Source organism: Stegodyphus dumicola, chromosome 4, assembly GCF_044657685.1.
Source record: "Stegodyphus dumicola isolate Sdum_Otavi_A_Nest chromosome 4, ASM4465768v1".
Lineage (NCBI taxonomy): Eukaryota > Metazoa > Arthropoda > Arachnida > Araneae > Eresidae > Stegodyphus > Stegodyphus dumicola.
In genome coordinates, this window is record NC_140771.1 from 161,649,620 (window position 1) to 161,672,034 (window position 22,415).

The 22,415-nt window shown below is 29.7% G+C and overlaps 1 protein-coding gene across 3 annotated transcripts in view; it reads left to right on the forward strand.

Moving 5' to 3' along the window:
* Positions 1–22,415, forward strand: part of IleRS-m (Isoleucyl-tRNA synthetase, mitochondrial) — a 142,876-nt gene that overhangs the window by 68,871 nt on the left and 51,590 nt on the right. For all 3 annotated transcript variants that reach the window (XM_085815708.1, XM_085815710.1, XM_085815709.1), the window contains exons 8-14: positions 1,427–1,517; positions 1,603–1,718; positions 1,966–2,138; positions 5,640–5,876; positions 8,148–8,308; positions 14,842–14,944; positions 15,739–15,829. In XM_085815708.1, the coding sequence (XP_085671834.1) occupies positions 1,427–1,517; positions 1,603–1,718; positions 1,966–2,138; positions 5,640–5,876; positions 8,148–8,308; positions 14,842–14,944; positions 15,739–15,829 (972 nt within the window). The remainder of the gene's footprint in view (positions 1–1,426; positions 1,518–1,602; positions 1,719–1,965; positions 2,139–5,639; positions 5,877–8,147; positions 8,309–14,841; positions 14,945–15,738; positions 15,830–22,415) is intronic.

Consider the following 22,415-nt stretch of genomic DNA (forward strand, 5'->3'; position numbering starts at 1 on the left):
AATTCCATTAATTTTATACTTTTTCCCCACTTAAACAGCGGAAAAGAAGTAATATGTATCTCTTACTGAAAAAAAAAAAAAAAAGGTATATTTTATCACAATTAGCAGTTTCAAATATTTAAATTGATGTTCCATAGATGGAAATAGATGGTTCCATAGTTAGGAATATTCATGTTGAAAATTAACTTTTGCAGTCCTATGTCCAATATGATTGAACAACAGTTGTATTCTAGTATATTCAGTATCCTAGTCTACCTGAAAAATTAGTATTACTTTTTATTGAATCTTGGATGCATATAAATGATAAATTTACCAATGATTTTTTTTTTTTGTTTTTAATGAGGTAAATCATGGCAGTTCCTTTAGGAAATACCACTCTAGGGAAACTTTAAAGTGTGATATTTATAATATAATTTTAATTATAAAAACACTATGAATAAAAGTTTGTATTATAATTTCTCACTCATATTCTCATTTCATTTGGTATCTGCTATTGTGCGTTGTGAAAACTAGACTCCAAATGCTAATAATGCTGTCATTTAACCTGTGCATACTTACCCTCCCCCCCAAAAAAGAAAGAGTTTATTAAATAAAAAACTCAAAACTTCTCATAAATAAACCTAAGTTTCTAATCTGCAAAACTCATTTAAGTTAGTAAAATTGCAAAAACTCATTTGGAATATATTGCAAAATTTTTTAAACATCTTTTTTTTTATTCAACTCTGTAAAAAATATCCTTCCATTTTTTTAATGTTTACCCATTTTCAGGGAATTCTTGCACACTGCAAATTTTAATTGGCATAATCCATCAATGAGTGTAAATATAGTGAATTCTTTTTAGTGACCACTTCCCTAAGACAACCATTTGTGAAAATGATCAGTATTTATAAAAAAAATGCAAATGAGCATTAGTATTGAGCATCATCTCTCTAAGATGATAGCCTTCACAGAAGACAAAAATTATGAATGGCCATCTTAGAGAGCATTCACTGTGCTTGAAACTCATCTCTTGGTCATGATATTGTTTCTAAGCAAAGTGTATAGACCATTATTGCTGTGTGTTATAAATAAATATAATTTCCTTAAGTATTTCCTTAAGTTCTTTAAGTATGACTTTTATTTTAAAGAATAAAACTAATACAGTTGTAAGCCAATTCCTCTTAGAAAATCTTTTGTAAAAGCATACCTTCCTTAATGCAGAAAACCCTGACATGTTTCCTCAAACTTAGTTTAAACAAACAAACAAGCCAAAAAAATGAAACGGTTGAAAAAAAATGCTGATTTTGATGGAGGGAGGAGGAGAGTTATTTTAAAGAATGGCTGTTATTTGTGTTTCCTGTTCAAGAAATGTTTTTCTTATTTACTTTATAGTGATTTGATTAATGCATATGTAAATTATTTCATAAAAGTGTTTTCCCCCCCCAAGCTCTAAACTCTAGCTTATTTGCAATAATTTGGACTACAACACCATGGACTATTCCAGCAAACCAACTAGTCTGCTATTGTGCTGATAAAATGTAAGAAATACTCTTTGTTTTTGACTTAAAATAGTTTTTATTGGAAGTACTGAATTTTTATATATATAAAGATATTGTTGTATAGATACAGTCTGGTCAAATGCACAAGACGAAATGAATTTTATTTAATGGCACAAGAAATGATACCTTCTGTATCCAGCTCACTAATGACTGAATTACAGATTATAGAGACATTTGAAGGTTAGTTGCATGTGCATATAATGTTTCAACTCTACAGTGTTTAGATGTTATTAAACTAACTGGTTAACTAAAATTCCATTCCTAAAACTAGAACAATAATCTGTCTGAATTAACTTATTCTTTTAAGATAAAGAACTAGAACTGATGTAGGTAGTAATAGATTTTTTTATATAGTTTCCATGATATTCCTAAAAAATTGCAAAATGTATTAAAAATACAAAATTGTCTTAAATGCTGTATTTTTTAGGAACTTTATTGAAAGATATGAAGTACCTTCATCCTATGTCAAAAGATCAGGAATGTCCTTTTGTTCCTGCCCATCATGTTACAATGACTAAGGGAACTGGCTTAGTGCATTCAGCTCCTAATCATGGACTAGATGATTTTATTGTAGCCAAGAAACAACACTTGCCTATCAATGTAATTTTAAATTTATAAAAAATGGTTATAATCTTAAAATCTTTATTCCTATTCCCTATCCCTTCCTCCTAGAGTTTTGGTATTAAGTATTAGTTATGTGTTCCAACAGCAAAATTAATGTGTCCATTTTTAATGTGATGATGGATTTAAAATAAGAACTTTGTTATGTAATATTTTCATTTGCACTATATTTTTTATATCACCATACAGATTCTTTTTACATCACAAAGCTTAATTCAGAAGTCAAACAACAAAAATCAGCGTTATATTTTAAAATTTTCACAGTATTTTGAAAATATAATGCTGATTTTTGTTGTTTGACTTCTGAATTAGTATTTGTTCAGCGTGTTATTGTGTCTTAATTATCACAAAGCTTATTTATGTTTGTGTAATTTTATAAAATTGTATGTTGTATTATATAACTCAATTTTTCTATTTGTTTGAATCAAATCTTGCAATTAGTTTTGAGCTTCTTTAAGCCCCCCCCCCCTTTTTTTTTTTTTTTTTTTGAAAATTTTTATTTGATGCATCTTTATAGTGACAATAAAATATTCAAACTAATCTCAGCAGAATTTCGATCTTTGCATTGTCTGATGAAGACTTTTTGCCTTGAAGTATTATATAAATTTTTGTTTGCTTTAAAAAATTATTTAATAATGTTAGCTATTATTTGTAAATCAAAAGACTTTTTTTACTATTTGATTCCTTCACTGTTATGAGCATTGTGATTTCGAATAATGAGGAGATCTGATCTTTAAATGAATTAATATCATGCCATCACATTGATTGGGAGGTCTTAAAAAAGATGATGTCATGCTTATTTCATTGTTAAATGGATTGGAATGAATAGTTTTCTTGTGTTTAGAAGCAATAATTTTCCTTTTTTATTATTTTTCTGGATTTTATAGAATAAGAAGTATAAAATAAAGTATACTAAAAAATTTAAATTATATGGTTTTAGTTCTAGTACATAATTTTTTTTAATACTTTTTTTAGTTGTTGTACTATTCTTGATCATATGTGACTAAAATTAAAAATCTTAATATTTGTATAAGAGTTATGTTAGGACATAACAGAATTTTAAAGAACAATAAAAATAATTGTATATATGTGACGTGTTATCAGTATTAAAACATTTAATTAATATATTAGAATTTTTCTTTGACCATCCTGATTTAAAATTTATCATTGTTAGCAGATCCAAGATAATATTTTTATTTACATAAAGCCTGAATAGGAGAATTATGATAACTATATTTTTACTTATAGTGCATTTAATTAAAACCATGTAACTTAAAAATTACACACACACACACACACACATATATATATATATATTAATTTCAAATATTAGAATTATGTTATCTTTTGCTGTAGATCTACGATTTTTGTATACCGTCATCATTATACATAATTTTCTTATTTTTAAAATTTATTTTTAAGAAAAGTATTGAAATTCTTTTTCATTTCTTCGCATTATATTCTCTTCCTATTCTTTTATTACTAAACATGAATTTACTTAAATGAAATTTGATACATTAAAAGCAAAACGATTTTTAATAGAATTGTTTTATCAGAATGAATTAATTGATGAAAGAAAATTTAATTGAAAAAAAAGTTGCATTGTAGTGTTGTGAACTACAGATTCAAGAAGACACTTTTCCCCAAAACAGAATTCAAAGTTTTTCCTCTTCCAATTCAGAGATTGCATGTTTTTCAGTTTTTAGAAATTTTTTCATGTGTATCTTAAATCATAAAAGAATTTTTAATATAATATATTAAACATTATTGCCATACTTAGTAATCATGATGTGTAATTATCAATCATGCTAATATACCAAAAGTTAAGGAACAGCATGTTTTTTTTGTGTCTAATTTGAGAATGAAGCAACATAGAAACAAGAAATTTATATGACATGTTCACTAAACAGTTCTTTAATGAATGTGATGTAGAATGTTTCTAAAGTTCAACACAAACATGAATTATAGCCAAAAATTGTGCTCTTGGGAGAGAAATCCAACCTTGGAGAAACAGTATATCACAGTTTTTTGAGGAAAAACATTCCAAAAAAAAAATAAATAAATAAAAATTACAAAAATGAGTTCTAATAAGGAATGTGTCCACCCCTAGCTGCAATACATTGGCAGCAGTGACTGTCAGTTAATTGTCAGTCAGTGAAATTGGAAGCAATAACCAGACGTGGAGAAATTTTTGTTCAAGCTCATCTAACAACCTTAGAGGAGGACTTAAAGCAGCAAACTGTCTCCCAAGATAGTCCAAAAGATGCTCTATCGGATTCAAGTATGGGGATTGAGTTGGCCATTCCATCCGCTCAATACCGTCACCCTCAAGATATTCTTCAACAACCTCAGCTCGAAGTGGTTGTGCATTATTGTCCATCAAAAGAAATCCAGGATCAATAGCAGTGGCATATGGGTGGACATACTGATCAAGAATCTCATTTCAATATCTCACATAGGTCAAAGTTCCTCCATGGAACACATGCTGATCAGTGTGACCACCAAGAGAGATCCCAACCCAAACCATTATTCCACCACCTCTGTAACTGTTTCTTTCCACAATGTGGGATTGGTTGTATCTGCTGCGTTGTTTCCTCCAAATCAGCTGACAGCCCGAATCCTCTCCAATGTGAATGGGACTCATCTGTTAGGGGAACAGGCACCCCCTTTGTTGACTGGTTCAGGAGACATGTTCTTTTGCCCAGCATAAACGGCACTTCTGTGTCCTTGTGTCAAGAGCACACAAACAACTGGTCATCTTGCATGCAAACCTGTATTGTGCAGGCATCTGTGCACTGTAGTAGCTGAAATTCTTGTCCCTGTTGCCACTAAATGATCCACCATGAGCTGAGGCACAGTAATGTTACTCCTTTTTCAAGCCGAAAGAGCTAAATAACAGTCTCCCACAGATGTTGTAACTCTGAGTTTGCCTAGAACATGTCTTCTAGACAGATTCCTCAGATTCAAACTGATTCCATAGTCAATGGACCAGAGTACAAGAGACATTGAGACTTCTAGCAGCATCAGCTTGTGAAATCTCCATTTTCATCCATCCGATCGCCTGCCACTTCAACGAGTTGGGCAAATGACTTCTCCTGAACATTCATAAGACTCTCGTGGATATTGTCCACGAAACTGTAATAATAACTGAAGATCAACACACGTGAACGAAAATTACAAACAATTTTTACATTTTTCTCCAACTCCTATATAAGTATTCATTTCTATAAAATAAAAGTGTTAGCTATTGTTTTTGCATATATTTTCTTAAAGTTCATTACTGTCATGTTTATGAACTGTGAATTCAAACATTACTGACATTTTTGTAATAGTCAGCTTTGAAAGGCATGCTGTTCCTTAACTTTTGGAGGGAAGTGTATTTAAAAAAAAAAAAAATGTTATTAATGTCTCTCTCCTTATCATATTTTACCTTTTCTACATCAGAAAGCTATATATTTATTTTTTATTTCATACATACAGAGATGTCTTGTAGATGAAAATGGTTGTTACACAGATGGTGCTGGAGAAATGTTGAAAGGAAAAGCTGTACTTTATGATGGGTCAAAAGCTGTGTTAGATCTCTTGAATGAAGACATTCTTCATTTAGAGCAGTACACTCATAGTTATCCATATGACTGGCGTAGTAAAACACCAGTAATAATTCGTAGTAGTCACCAGTGGTTTATTGATGTTCATCAGATTCGAGATAAAGCAATGGTAAATTTTTATTTATTTATTGAGTGTTTGCTTTAATAGTTCTAGTGTACTGAGGTTAGGTACAAAATTTAAGTAGCAGATAAATATATGTTTAAGTAATAGAAAATTTTAATAAAAAAATTACCCATATTGTTATCTAAGTGCAATATTTTTCAGATGAGCAGATTTTTAATCTCCAGCATATCAGAACTAAGCCATGGCACTATTATTCTAAACTGTAAAGGAGGGCAAGAGTAACTTTTTTTCACCCATGTATATGAGGATTTAGGCTTGAAATATTTTGAGTAAAATTTAATTTTATTTCATAGTATATTAGCTTAAATTTATAATGTATAAAATGTAAATATAAGCACTGGAACTTCTAAAACTATCAAATCCATTTTTATGATTTATTTAGATTTATATACCCATTTGGCTGTGTGTTGCCAGGCTGGTTAAAGTAGCAAAATACTTCGTGGTTTGTTATATTCTTTATAAATGAGGACGCTGGCTTCATATAATTATGTTGTTTATCTGTTAACATACACAAAAGCTAATTTCTCTTGAAAAGTCTTCTACAAAGGTGTACATGCCATAGGCAAGTATATCCCAAATTATTACTCAAATGCTTTGTCATTAAACATTCTTTCAACCAGGTATTTTTATCCAGCAGATAATTGTTCTCTAAAAAGGGTGGTTTTTCTATCTCAGACTGGTTGTAGACTCAAAGTATAACAGTAAGATCAGAACAGAGAAAAACTAGGGTCTGGTTTAAATCCCTTGACCAGAAACAAATTTCAAAATGTTAAATTTAAGCCTTATGTAAATGAAGCAAAATTAATAGAAGTGTTTCCTTGTTTATACTTATTAAATGTAAGAAATTTTTTATTTAAGAGCAGTAACCTATTGTTTGAAATGCACCACTATAAATAAGATGTTTGGTGGTGGGAACTTAAGAAAATAATGATATTCTGATATGCTGTGAGGGGGGATGGAATATTAATAATTAAGAATCAGTGTTTTAGATCAATTCGAAAAAATATCAGTATGATTTCAGAAGATACTGAAGCAGTTATTTAACACCAGACCCGGGTTTGAGTGTTTGATATTCAATCTCCTTCTTATTGTTTGTTGTTGTATTGTCCATGTATTTCATGGAAGAATGGTTGCTGGAGCCTCAAGGAGGTTACTGATTAACTTATTAACTGAATTATTAGTATTAGCATATGGCAGAATTGTGATTCACAAATAAATAAAATTTATTTTTGTGCAACATATTATGTAATTAAATATTACCAGCTTTTGAAGGTGAATATTGTAGCTTTTTTCAAGGAATGTTAGTTCCTGAAAATATTGTTATCACATCATGAATAGCAGTAGTAAAGTAATGCAATTACATCCTCATATCTGCTAATTTGGTTCCACAGTTTCATTTATTTGTGGTTTATTATGGTATCAAAAAGAAGGGGAAAAAATGTGTTTCTAAATCTCATGAAATGACAACATGACAAGAAATATATGTAGTAACTCAAATATGCCCACTATCATTGACCTCTCATAGTTATTATAACCACAGGCATCAGCATGATCATTTGAGATAATGAAGAGATCAAATAAAATGAAAGTAGTCATAGCAAATACTTTTATGTAATCTTAGCTTATGTGTTATTCCTTACATTCGTGAGTTTATTTACTGACATCCTGCTTATAGCAAGTTAGTGGCAGGATTTTGCAATTAACATTGGTCAAAGAATATTTGTCTCATTGTTTTCATAAACTAATTTCTTCATTTAATTTGCTACTACTCGTTTTTAATATTATTCTCTTCTTATCAATGCCACATTAATCACTTTTTTTATTTTGTGTGTGTGTGCATGTATGCTTTGTAATGGAAAAAGAAATGGGTTTTATTTCTGTCTAGCTTTGAAACAGTATATTTTGTTATAGAATAGAGGAACCACATTTCTCCATTTTTCACTCATCTTTTGCAGTATAACGTATGATAGTCTCAAATTAAACATTAGTGTAGTTTCCATTAATGTTTGATTTGAGATTGGTAATATCTAGCAGCATATAATTTACAAATAAAACTTGACCATGTTAATTACACAAATGTCTGATTTATATAATATTTAGTATTATCTGTGGTTTTGCTCATCCACAGTTAAGTTGTAGAACATGTTGGCTACAGATATGGGTGAAATGTTGTATATTATGTTGTTTATACAATTTTAAATATTGATTTTTAAATTATCCATCAAAATTTCATGTAGGTATGTTTGGCTATTATAGGAACATTTGCAGAAAGTAAATGTTATACCTGATCAACTGAAAAATCTGTTTCTTAGCCAACTGAGTAATTCGCCACAGTGGTGTATATCTCGTCAAAGGGTTTGGGGTGTACCAATTCCTGTATTTTATGCTGAAGACAAAAGTCATCCTATTATTCACAGGTAAAATTTGCTTATTTATATGTATGTGAGGATTATTCTTTAAGTGAAAATCACATTAGGAAAAAAATTAATTACTAAACATTTTGGTTTTTCAAATGCTTCGTATTTCAGCTATTTATTCCATGTAGTTTCCATTGTTAAAATATTTTCAAAGCATGAGACAACTTTGAATAGAATCTGTGTTTTAGAAATGTTCTTTTGATTTCCTTATCAGTTTGAAAACACTTTCTGACAAGCAAATTCTTTCATCAAAGGATCTTTCTGAGATTAAGGAAAAGTATTAATGCCAGGTTTAAGCTGTACTGGAGATGATTTAATTATTGCCAGCTAAAATATACAAGTGCACTCGATTTATTATGTGCATTCTTCTAAACAGTCTCATGGGCTTATGAACTTTGTCATCAGTGATGGCAAATGGATCTATGTTTCACAAATCTGCAAGACATCTGGGCTAATGTCAGATTTTTTATAGTCAAAATGTGAATAATGGACCTTACTTCACAGTGGTGGGCCACTGAATTTTAAACAATTCCATCACAACATGAAAAACATGCTGATGTTATTCAAAATGATATCTATTTAAGTACCAGGGGACACTACACATGTAAAGAATTATGAACATAGATTCTTTAAAAATTACTTTACAGTTTTTTTACTTACACTTCTCAGAGTCATTTGTAGCTTGATCTATCAGCTAAAATGCCACCAAATTTGGTTGGGGACTAATGACAACATAGGAAAAAAAATTCATTAAAAAATTTAGTTCTGAAAGTTGCCAATGGAGGAAAATTGACTCTGTTGTAGTTTACATAGCTGAAAATTAGATAAATGAATAACCTCAGTTCAACACCATTTTAATACAGCAAATGAACTGCCCCAAAGGGTTGCAGAGATTATATTTTAGTGCGTTATAGCACTTTATTCAATAAAAACACTTCTTTGGCAAGGGCATAGAGTTTTTTCAATTCAACTACCCTTCTTACAGAGACTACGCATTGCATCCTGTGCATAACATTTTCAATGGCTGAATGTAATGTGTCACCAAGAATGCTCAGCACAGTCCGTGATATGTTGCACTTTAAGGTCATCACAAGTCTAGACTGCATAAGATAGACCTTGAACTTCAAATAACTCTACAGGAAAATGTCATGTGTTGTTAGATCAAGAGAGTGAAGCTTTGTGCAAATGGAAAAAATGCACTTATGACCTTTCTTCTGTAAAGTCATGGCACAACAGCTGCTGAACAAATAGACCAATGAGCAGTGATGCTCTATCCTACATAAAAGTTACCTGATCCAGCAATTGCCTCTGAATTGCCAATGAAATGACAAAACTAGTCATATATCATGATACATTTATGTGGTAATAGTGTAAGTCTTTGGTCCTATTAAAGTAATTTCTCAAGAAAATATCATTTAGGGATAAAATTTGCTATGAAAACACACCAAACAGTGACATTTTGTGATTGCAATGGGCTTTTCTAAATTGCAGAAATGAAGTCACTTGCAGTGAAAATCTGAAGTAATTTTTATTTCATTTTCTTGAGATTAAAATCAGATGAAAAAACCAGAAAAGTTATGCAATCTCAATCTGTTTTTTCCATCAATTAAAGTTTCAAATATAATTTGATGCAAAAGTTTAATAGATTTTGTGGGAGCTCTTCTTGGAAATAGAACGAAGCATAGTCATTTTCAGTAGCAGTATTTACTATTCTTACAAGTAACAGTATGCAAATAAATAGTTTGAAACAAACTTACTCATCCAAGGTCATAATCTTTCATTCATTGTCGTGATTTGTTCCTTATCCAAATGATTGTTACACACTATGGAAATGGACAACAGGAGCATAAATATTTATAGGAAATTTGTCATAATAAAGAAAAATAAAAAGTTCTTTATAACATCGTACAACTTCTGTTAATGTCTTATTCACATCTTCTTCTTCTTCTTCTTTTTTTAAGTGACAGCCTTGTCTGCATTTTTCAACAAAATTGTTCCATCTATGGCATTAAGTGCCACCTGTCGATCATGAAAGATGACATCCCCAATTAATGAAGATAAATTAGTGCATAAAATTTTTTATATATTTGCGATTTCAATAAATTAAAAAAAAAAAAAAAAAAAAAACCCAGAAGAAGCAAAATTGGATTTAAAGGAAAAAACATGAACTTTTTAAAATTGGACTGCAAATTTTAATAGGGTTCTAAAGCTTGCATTTATTGTCAAAATATATATTATGTTATGTTAAAAATTGTGTAATTATTTAAAACAATTCCAAGGGTGGATCCAGAAAAAAAAAAAAAAAGAAAAAGGTTACAAGGGTAGTAAAAAATAATTTATTAACGATAGACAGAAAATACAAAAGGGAATTAAGATGTATACTTGCCTATCAATTTTTCACATAATCACCAAATCTGTGGCATTTATCTGAATGCAGGACTAACTTGTTTAACCTGGCTTTATAGAAGTCATGTCCTTGCCCATTGAGCCAATTCTCAGTGCCTGTTTTCACATCCCCATCTGAAGAAAATCTCACTGCAGATAAATGTTCCTTCAATTTCGGAAAAACAAAAATAGTCACTGTGCTGTATATGGGGTGACTCCAGATTTTTTCACTTTTGGAGCAATTCTTGTTGGGCAAGCGGTATGAGGCTCGGCGTTGCAATGCATGGTGATGACATCATCACTCAACAAGCCAGGGCCCTTCCATTGGATGGCTTCACATAACCTGGTCAAAGTGGCACAATAACGATCAGCAGTAACGGTATAGCCACTCTACAGATACTTGATCAGGGCAACAAATCACAGCTCACACTTCCAAGCGAGACCACTTTTCAATCATTATAATGTGTCCATGAACGTACTATAACAACCTGTACTACCACTGCTAGACAACTAGTGCCATCTGCCTACACTCTGGGGATAAAGTGTTCCCTCCACAATAATTACTTTTCAAATGCTGATGCATGTAACATTTGGGGGGGATCCACCCTTGTATTTAGATTTTTTTTTTTTTTTTTAATTTTCTCCATAAGTATATTTCTTTTGTTTTGGTGCTCTCCTTTAGCATTTAAACCAAAATTCCAGGATATATATTATGCATATTATATTTTATTTTGCTTCTGTAATGCTTGTCATGTCAAAAGAACTTTTCTGTTGTTAAGACTTTTTCACTTTGAAAGAGGGGAAATATATACCAAAAATATGTAAATCAAAATTCTACAGTCAAAAGTCATTAATCCGGACTCGTCGGGACTTCGGCGATTCCAGATTATCGATTTTTCCGGATTATAGATCATCAGTTTAAATACCGTAAGATGGCATGCAGAAATTCTAAAATTAAAAATATGAAACCGTAATTTATGAAATAAAGAACAATTATAATCTAAAAGGGTATCAAAATTTACAGAAAAAAAGCTTAATATGTATTTGTTTACTTTATTAAACATTTCTTTCAATGTAAGTTGTTTAAGTTGCTTCATTTTATGTGATAATACTTTCTCTTTAATTCTATAAACAGACATAATTTCTTGTTCAGTTACAAAGTTCCGCTGTTCAAGTCCCATAATTGCTGTGCCGAGAATACCGACTAACTTGTCAATCGAAATTTTTTCATTTTCACTAACCTCTCTGTCACCTTCTTCATGTTTTTATCCATTTTTTGCAGCAATTCCACTTTTTGTTTGACGGACATCGAAACATACTTTCGTTTTGTAGATCTTTTAGGAGCTCCAGCATCGGAAATTCTATTTGACATAATCGAAAGTTCAAGTTTACTTTTATAAAATTGCTCTTACAGTCTGCAAAAAATAATAAGCCGCATCCAATTCGAAGTTAAGGAACAACGAAATCATCAACATTAACTGAAATAGATAATTAGATAATTTTATATTATACCGTCCATTATACATTAAACGCGCACGCGAAAACGTATTCTGCGTTTGCGCACACGCATATGCGCAGTCGTAAAGGTCTTACGCGCACGCGTAAACGCCTATGCGCATGTGTCAACGCGGCGCATGCGCAGAAAGTTTTTAACTTTGAGGTCTGGATTATAGATCATTCCGGATTATGGGTGTCCGAATTAACGACTTTTGACTGTAACTTAATTTAGTAATAGTCCTTTAATTCTTTATTTTAATTTGGGTATTTCCTCTTTCTGTTCTAAAAATAGCAAATCCTGGTAATAATTTTTTCTGGACTATGGCATTTTTAGATTAATCCATATCATACGAATTTTACATAATGCTGGTGATGTAAACAGAACTGAAACTCAAATAGTCGAAATTTAATAGCTTTATTAATTATTCTGTCAAATGGTATTGAAATTGAAACTAATTCATTCTTAATTAAGATTTTGTTCTGAAGACTTCACTCCTGCTTTTCAGCCTGGCTATACTGCTGTTGCCTTGCTCTCTTCTTACCGCAAATATGTCTAAAATGTAAGTGTAATGTTCTGAAGGCAGAAATAATGTCACGCACAAAACATGAAGCATGAATATCTCCATATTACTTTAAATTTCTTTAATTACTTTCAGTCAAATTAAGTAATTAAATCAAGTTGGTAACAACGAAGGTCTTGGAAATCAAGGTCATATGGTGCTTGTTGCGTTTAAGCAGAAATGTTATAGCCTAAAGGCCCAAATTAAAATATGACAATAATGTCAAAAATAAAGTGATGTAAGTATATCAACATAAAGTTTAATCTCAGCTGTATATCTCTGCCTACAGAATATACTGTCAGTATTTATATGTAGATTTTCTTTGCATAAAGTGCATTTTTAACCGAGGTAAAATTATGTAAACTCTTTTTTTATTAATGTAGAATTATAATTCTTCATAATGGTCTGAAGGGAATGCAGAAATTAAGACCTTTTTAAGGTGTTCATGAATGCTTATGCTTATGCTTATATCTTCAAAACTACAAATGCCATGATCAATCTAAATACATTTATAAGTAGAACAAAGAGCACATTAGCAAACTCTTTTTTTTTTTAATTGGACAAAGGATATATGCATAGTAATGTATCAATAATCACACAATTTTGGTGAAGTCAAAGCTCCATGCACATGCACGTTTGCATGTGAGTGGCAAGGTCATTGTGGTAGACAGTCATGCATAGACAGTCAGTGTATTCAGGTGGTGTTTGCTGTATTTTATTTTATTTCACCAAGCTAGTGGTGTTATGATTTATAGAAATTTGACGCATGTAGCAGATTTTGCACCAGTATAATTTAATACAGGATTAGAAAGTATAAGAGGGATTAAAGGATTCAGAAGCAGGCAATATTTGTATGGTTGGTGTAATTGTCAATGGACAATCAAGATTTATTCCACCTTCTATAGTTATTCATCCAAGTGTTAATTCAGGAGATTTGAAGGTGTTCTTGTTTAGTACTGTGGTGTAGTGTTAATGCTTCAACAGTGGGGTGTTGAACTCCAATGGAAATTCTAATGATGGAACACCGCATGAAAATTGTGTTGAATGCCCCCCCCCAAAATGTCTACATACCATCAACAAGAGAAAAACCTATCTCCTTTTTAAACAAATTCAAATTCTCTACATTTTACGTGCGAGAGCAATATGTGGCTCTCGAGCCTGCATTTGAAACAATGCCAACATTAATTTTATTTTTTTAAATAATTAATTCAACTTAGCAACTATTGAAAACATATAAAAGTTAAATAATAATATTCATTTTATGCTCTCGAGACATCCTTGTCCATATTAATCTTCAGTTTCTTCTTCCTTTATGCAACCTTATCACAGTACATTTAAGAAATATTTTGAGACTACTTTATTGATTGATGAAGAAGATACAGATGTTCCTGTTATTATGATCAGGGATTTCAGTGTAGAGCTTAAATGAACTAAAAAGGCATTTGATTTTATGAAACATCATTTTAATCTCAGTGTGGCGCTGAGTAACTAAACAAGTGCATTTGGGAATTCATTTATAGATTTAACATTTACTAGGAATATAACTGCAGACATCTTAAATTATGTAGTTTACTTTTCATATCATTGACAAGTTTTACACTGGGTCATTTGAATGAATAAATTTTAAAATATATATATATATGTGTGTAAAATTTTTTGTTTGTTTTATTTGTTCTATAACATCCTCACACTTCTGTTGGTAGTCTTATGCATTATACACCTGCAGCTCTGTTAACTAAAAGAGATAATCTACCATCATTTTTCTTTAAGCTTATAATTTTTACCTACTATACTTTCTTTGTCATATAATAGAGAACCCAGTAAAAATAAGGAGAATAAAGTAATAATGGAAGTAAATATAGTTTATTGAAAAAATAAGTTGTTAAGCAATAATTTTTGAAGCACAGTAATTTGATATTTTACTAGCAAACAGTGTGAAAATTTTGTGATGTAGTTATTTGAAATCTGTATCATTTGTCCCAAATTTTAGATGTATTTCATGTATATTTATTTTGACATTAATGAAAATTTACTTACTTAAAAACTAGATTTGTAGTTTACTTAATTTCTGATTTTTTTTTTCCCCCATAGAGCTATAACTGATCATCTGTGCTCTCTTATTCAAAAGCAAGGGATCCATTGCTGGTGGGAGTTAGATTTGGATCAGTTATTACCTCATCATTTAAGAATAAAAGTATTTTTTTTTTTTTTTTTTTGTCTTTAGAAAGCTTTAAGCTATCTTTAATATAAATCATACAACATGTACTTTAATATGACTGATATAACTTGTTTATGCCAAAAATATGTAATAGTATATTGCTGGCATATGCAGATAATTTCACATTTTAGAGGTGTGATCATTTAAGAAATACTTTATTTAAAATGTTACTCTCTAGGCTAAGCACTTTTATTTAAATTTTTTAAGTAAAAGTTTTCATTTGTTGTGACGTTTGTATTAGCAAATACTGCCATTTTTGATTCTGATGAAAAAAGTCATACCACTAAATCCACACCATGTGAATTTATGTGGCTGTTTAATACTACATGTTAACATTTTATTATGACTGTACTCATTATATATTCTCAAGACATTTTCATATAGAATTTTTTTTTTAAATAAATTCTGGCAAGTCAGTAACCCACGGCAAATGATTAACTAACATAACTATGCTTGATGTAGAGGACTGTATAGACAAATTAAAAAGTAATTTTTGTGAATAAAAATGTCATTAAAATGTAAATTTTGCCTTTAATTGCGGTTTTAATTTAATATCATCTTAAACTCATACACATATTACTTTTATGTGTGTTTCACTTTAAAAAAGTGAAAGTTAAGTTTAGCTTTTTAAATAATTTTCATTGTTTTTATTTCTCTACTATATCTGTCTTCAACTGAAACTCTAAGAATATATATTATAATAATTTTTTACTAAAATATATATTTTAGTAAAGAATTAACATGAAACTATAACTATGTAACATTTTCAGTGTAATTTACAAGACCAGAAATACAGAAAATGCTCAGATATAATGGATATTTGGTTCGATAGTGGAATAAGTTGGAAATCTGTTCTTCCAGGTGGGTTAAAAATTTTTCATTTGAAGATTACTAAAACTTTTTACTAAAAATTCTTTCCTTAAATCTGACAACTGCAGTCAAGATTGAGAAATCATTGAAAACTGTACCAATTCATTTGATTAAATCCAGATTGCTTAATTGTTTTGTAGACTGACATGCATTGATTGCCATTAAACCCATTAGCTGCTGGTGTTGCATTTGCGTATATAAATATAACTACCTAAGATATTTTATACCAACAGATGATCTTGGGTGGGGAATATTATGAAGATTATTTCTGTAAAAAAAATATTTGCCTTCAACAATCATTTTGTTTATAATACTTAATCTCATACTTTAAGCAAAAATTTTGACTGGGTATATCTGCCGAAAATATTTAACGAAAAAAATCGCCATCTTTGTACGTGATCTATTTTTAGTCAAGGTCACCATTTATCAAAATATTATAGTATTACTAAAATCCCTAGCATCCCTTAAATTTAACTCTTAATTTTATCTTCAATTGGATCTCGCTTCTATAAAAAAAATAAATAAATAAATAAAACCTGTCCCTTGTCTGAAATCAGTATTATCATCAATTCATAGTCCTTCCAAAGTTTGTATTGCTCTGGACAGTTAGTTTTTGCTTTCCTCATATGAAATTCCACTGCTTTCAATATATCTACTGCCATAGATATCAACTGATATACATCTTGAGTGGTGCTGGCTCTATAACGTAGATTGTAAGAAAGGAATATAACATTTTAGGTGATTTTTGAATTTTTTAATGTGGAATTTCAAAGCATAACCATGGAAAATGGCAATCATTAAACCAAATATAAGATGATACAATTGAAGAGTTTGGGTTGAATCATTCAGTCCTTCTGGAAACCACAAAAATGATATTTTCTATCTTCCTCCACACTTTCTTTTATAAGAAGGCTTTAATGTTTCACTAAATCTCTGCAAAATGCAGCTTAATTTTCCCAAAATTAAGGAATCATGTCCATTAAATTTGCATTGAGATTTTTTCCCGATTCTAGAGACTCATTTAAAGATTTATTTATTTCATTTGCCTTACTGCTACAATCATAAAAAATTCTAATTCAAGTAATTTCCTTGGCATTCCTCTTTTTTTTACCTTTAATGCACATTATCTTTACGTTTTATCATCTTTAAGTAACTTTTATTTTTTAGAGGATGATCGGAGTCTGTCAGTATTATTAAGCCTTTTAAAACCCTGTCTATTTCATTTTCAATCGTTCTTCATGTGTGATCTGAAAGTAGCAGATGAGCCATAATTTAAAAAAAAGGGCAGAAAGAAAAAAAAAAAAAAAAAAAAACTTTTTTGTTTAAAAAAAAAAAAAAATTTAATTAAATTTAGAAATTTGTTAGTACATTTTTTCATGTATATATATATATATATATGTATAAAAATAAGGCCAAAAAAATTGTACTTATTTTCTGCCTGAAATCTAAAACTTGGTATCTACAAGAAGTTTCTCTTGGTCACAATTTGTAATTCAAACTCGTTTACAGCAAAATATTAAAAATTTCAGGTTGATATTTATTCAGATAATTGTAATATATTGAAGTTACTACTAAAGAACTTACTTTTAACTCGAAGTAAAACGAAATGTGTGAAAACTCCCAAGACAGACCAAACTTGGGAATGAACAAATTCCCTTCCTTTCATGTATTAAATTTTTTTTATTTGCTTGGAGAAAAAATAATATTTGTACATAAATAATTATGAACTTCTATGTTTGTTATACCTATCAGGTAAACCTCTCGGCATTTTGATTTTCATGAAGTTTGTTAATTTTGCAGCAAAATTACTAGAAAGTTTCTTCATCTCAAATTGTAAATACTCATCAGCAGTCTGGTTCTTTTTGTAGATTTATTAATTTTCAAATATGAAAAAAAAATTGTTAGAACGTAAATGTAACGAAACAAGGCACTTATTTTTATTGCGAAAATTCATATCTGAGAATACTAATCTGTAGATGAGTGCTAATAAAAATAATCTTGTATAAGATTTATATCATAGTGTCAAGTAATTAAATCCATTTCTAGATTTTCCAGAAAGTTGCGTTTGTTTTTGATACTGAAAGTAATGTAAAATTGGACTCCAAATCATTAAAATCTTTTTCTTCAAACTCTTGTCATAATAATGTTAATTAATTTAGAAGAATTATATTTGCAGGCCACATAAAATTACTTCGGGGACCGCCAGTTTGAGATTGCAGCATTATCATATGGAACTTTAAAAGAAGCCAAGAAATAAAAAATGCAATCTTTAAACTAAGTGTACAGTACAATGTAAAATTTTGAAGCAGAATACTTGCCTTTGAATAATAATATTGCCTAAAACTAAATAATTGAACCAAATTCAGGGCTAAACAATGAATACTGATTTCATCCATCTGCATGCAGTGAAAGTACCACATGCATTTAAAGAAAATTCGAATATGCTTTCATTGTGCAGAAGAAAAAAAAAAGTTTTTCTTCCGTCCTTGTAAAATACACTATTTTGATGATGTTGGTATTCACAAAGTATGGAGAAGCAAAATTAAAGGACACGTCAGCATGTAGTTCAGTTTGTTTTAAATTTCTGATTCTAAATAAAATCCATGATTGAATGCAATGCTGTTTATTTAAAGTAATCAATAAGGATTTTATTATTTGAATGTTTTAAAAAAATAATTAATTCCCCCCCTTTTTCCCCCCTATTTCAAATTTATATAGGCATGTGCCACATGCATCACGTGTTCTAAGATGACACCATTGCAATGCCCTGAATGAATCACATCATGTTAGAATTTTGATCTGATAATTGCTTGAATATGAATCAGCCAAATGTAATCCCTTTTCTTTCAACACACTGCAAATTAAAATGCTCGAAACTTTCAAGTATAAATTTGATATATATTCTGTTATGCGTGCCTCTAACACATTCATCCTCATTTCATAATAAATAACATTTGAGAAAGAATATGAAATTATTCCATGTGCGAAAGCAAAAGTTGCTACCCATTCATAGCATATTGGCTTTATTTTGAATTCTTTTACCAATGGAGACGATATGAAGATTCTTTGTTTACCATTATCTGAAATAAAATTAGTTCTAACCAATTTTCTCTCTCAACATGCTAAAATTGTACATGTTTTTAAGAAGGCCTTACTTATTTCTGATACAAATATAATTGTGATTTTTATTAGATTTAAACTGTGAGTCATCCAGATTTCAAAAACCTGTCATCGCAGGATGAATGGAGTTATGTTTTCTACAAATTGACTCATAATAAAATTTTCTCTTTAATTTAATCTTAGGAACAATATTTTATTATCATATTCTTCTAAACTTTTAACTTCTTTTTTCCTGTAAAAATTTTCAAAATTCTTTATGAGTGCTTCTCTAAATCATAGCTTTTCAAAATCTGCTCCCTCCTTTCTAAATGTTCCAGTACCTATAATAATGAGTTTAAGTCTTTGATAACTTCTTTGAGCTTTAGAACTTTTTTAACAAGTTTAATAACACTGGTGTGAATGTTATGTCTTTTTTCAACTATTTTCAAAGATAATCCATATTAATTCAGAATTTGTAAATTCAAAGAGACTTTACTTTCACAGATCGAAATACAAAATTTGCGATTTATCTATTTTTATTCTTCCTAGAATTAAGTTTCCAAAAACAGCCAATTACTTCCAATATTTTCTTTTTGCCAATTGCTTGCTACCCAATATATACCAATATTGCATACAATAATGATTATGATGCATGAATGTGCTTAATGGTGCAAGAATGCTCCTGTAAATAATAACAAATATAACTAAGTATACAGTACAAATACACTAAGTGTACAGATATATTATTAGGCTATCTGTGCCATCCACATCTTGCACACTTATCTTCTCACTTGCCACTGACTACTGAACCACAGGCAATGCACTTTAGCGGAATGGCATGGGAAATATGTAACAAACACCATGTTGGCACTGGGACTTTTTCCAAGTTTATGTTCACTTCTGGCATACAGTTTACGGCTGCCATGTTTCTGCAATTTTATTTTATTTGTATTATTATTATCTTTATAATTTTTTGTGCTCAAAGTTTTTAATTACTCTTTGTGAGTTTTTATTCAAGTCTTTTTTCACTAAAGTTTTATAATTTCACTTACACTTTCAATTCTTTGGATTATGTGCTCTTTGTTTAAAGGTAAAATTTTGATTTAAATTTTTCACTAAAATATTTTATTACTTCACTTACATTTTTAATTCTCTGAATAAAGTTGTCTTTATTTAAAGGTAAAAAAAAATAATAATAATTAGAATTTATTTCTTTACTTGCTTTGGGGAGGGAAAGAAAATATGATAAAATAAGGATTGAGAACTCTTCTCATCACAGTGAAACTAAAAAGATCATTGTTTGGATTGCAACCATTTCAAGAGAGTTTGCATTAGCAATTTATCAGTAATCTTGGTGTACAGAACAAGGGCTGTAATAATAAGGAAGTATCAAAATTTGTCATGAAGAGTTTTTCAATAATTAGTTTTTTATTTTTATTAAACTGTAGAGCAATAATGTATATTTGATTTGTGACCTTAAGCAACAATAATAAAAATATGAAATTTTATTAGTGTTTTTAAGTCATAAATTTAAAATACAAGCTTTTTCAAGATTTAAATAAAGTTGTTTAGTCAATACATAATAAAACTGTACTGTAACATTTTGTTTCAGCATTTAATGAAATAACTAATGAGCTTCATAGTAAAATATAGATTTTTTTATTGGAGATAGATAACTTTAAAATACAATTCTATCTGTTACAGCATCACATTCCAGCTCAATACTACAATTTCTTTTTCTTAAAACTATTCACACATCTACAAAAAGGTGGTTATCTTTCAAAATCACCTTTTTAAACATTTTCTGATACTGCTCTGCAACAGTTACATGATATAAAATATGATGTTGCCCCTCCAATGTCAAGGACAATAAATATAATTATTTGTTAAATATTACAGTACATTATATATAGTCAAATATATATAGTATAATATGTTGTAATTTATCTTAACATATATAATCCATTAATAAAATGGTAAATTCTGCTTGTTGCAGTGTGAGTATAGTATGTCTAAGAAATCTTTTAAGTAATGTATTGAGATTTAATTTTTTCCCAGTCTTTGAAGTTTTTTTTTTTTTTTTTTTTTTTTTTTTTCCCTTATATTTTTGAGCTTTAACAAGTTCAGTAGTTTGATTTTCTTCATTGCTATTTTTTTAAGGCTACTTTAGGAAAACTTTTTTTAATTGTCTTTCAAAAACAACTTTGTGGATATTCTAGATTCATTTTTTCTGTATTTTCTTCATATCGTTGTTATTTTCCCCCTTTTGTGTTATAGTTGCAAGGGTAACTGAATGTGTTGCAAATTTTGAGACAGTCTCTTTTTTTATTCAGCAAAGAGGGTTTTTTTTAATTATTATTTATTTATTTATTTATTTATTTTTTTAATTTCTACTTCTCATTCTATTAGAAGCATACTTGGTTTTCTTTTCATTCTTATGATGTTGTTCAGTATACTATGATGAAACAGGAACCTTTTATAATGCATAGAAACAGAAGAAGAATAAAACCTGTCATAAAACCTTAGGATTACAGATAGACAAGCTCTAAACCACCGGGAACTACTTAGTGATTCCTTGCATAAAGTAATATAGATTCAACTGCCTACACTCTGTCCCAAAAGGTTATAGTCTCAAGTAAATTACATGTTTAAGAGAAATATAAATGTATAAAATTGCCAATTAAAATATTTATTTAAAACACTTGTGGCTTGCATCTGAGTAAATATTTAACAAAAATATCAATTTGTCTTTCAGAAAAAATAAAAATAGAAAAAATGTGTTTCCCAAAAGTTTACAGACAAATGTAATTGTATGCAAATTGGTTAGCAACAATCATGATGAGGAACTTGAGCCTTTTATATGATAATGCCATCATTCAAACCTCAAATTTAATAAAGAAAAAAGATTGCATTTAAATATGCTTAAAGCTGCACAAATTTCTGATACTGAAGTTAATAGGATTCTGAACTTAAAATTGCATGGTAAGTCAATAAAGAAATTTTGAAATTTCTAAATCAATCTGTAAGCATGATTTATTGTGTAATGTCTTGTAAGATGCCACATCAGCCAAAACTACATTCAGGAAGACCCTGAGTGGTGGATAGTCTCAGCTATAGGTGAATACAAAAAAATGACTTTGGTGCAGAAAGAGTTGGTTTGCAAAATTACAAAGGCTTGTGAATTGCAAATAATCAAAAACACTGTTCATAGGCAAATCAAGGAATTAAATTAATGTTATTCACAAAAAAAAAAAAAAAAAAAAAAAAGGGCTCAATCATTACTGCTCTCAAAGCTTCACAAATGAATGAGATTGCAATGGGCCTGTAACCTTATGGCATATAGTGACAAATGGGTTTATGTAATTTCTGTGTTTTAAAAAAATGGAATCTAAAGTGTCTTGACAGTATTCATATTACCAGCATGACTTAATAAAAGAACCTTGGAGCTATTTCAGTAGGCACAGTGGAAGTGGACCTG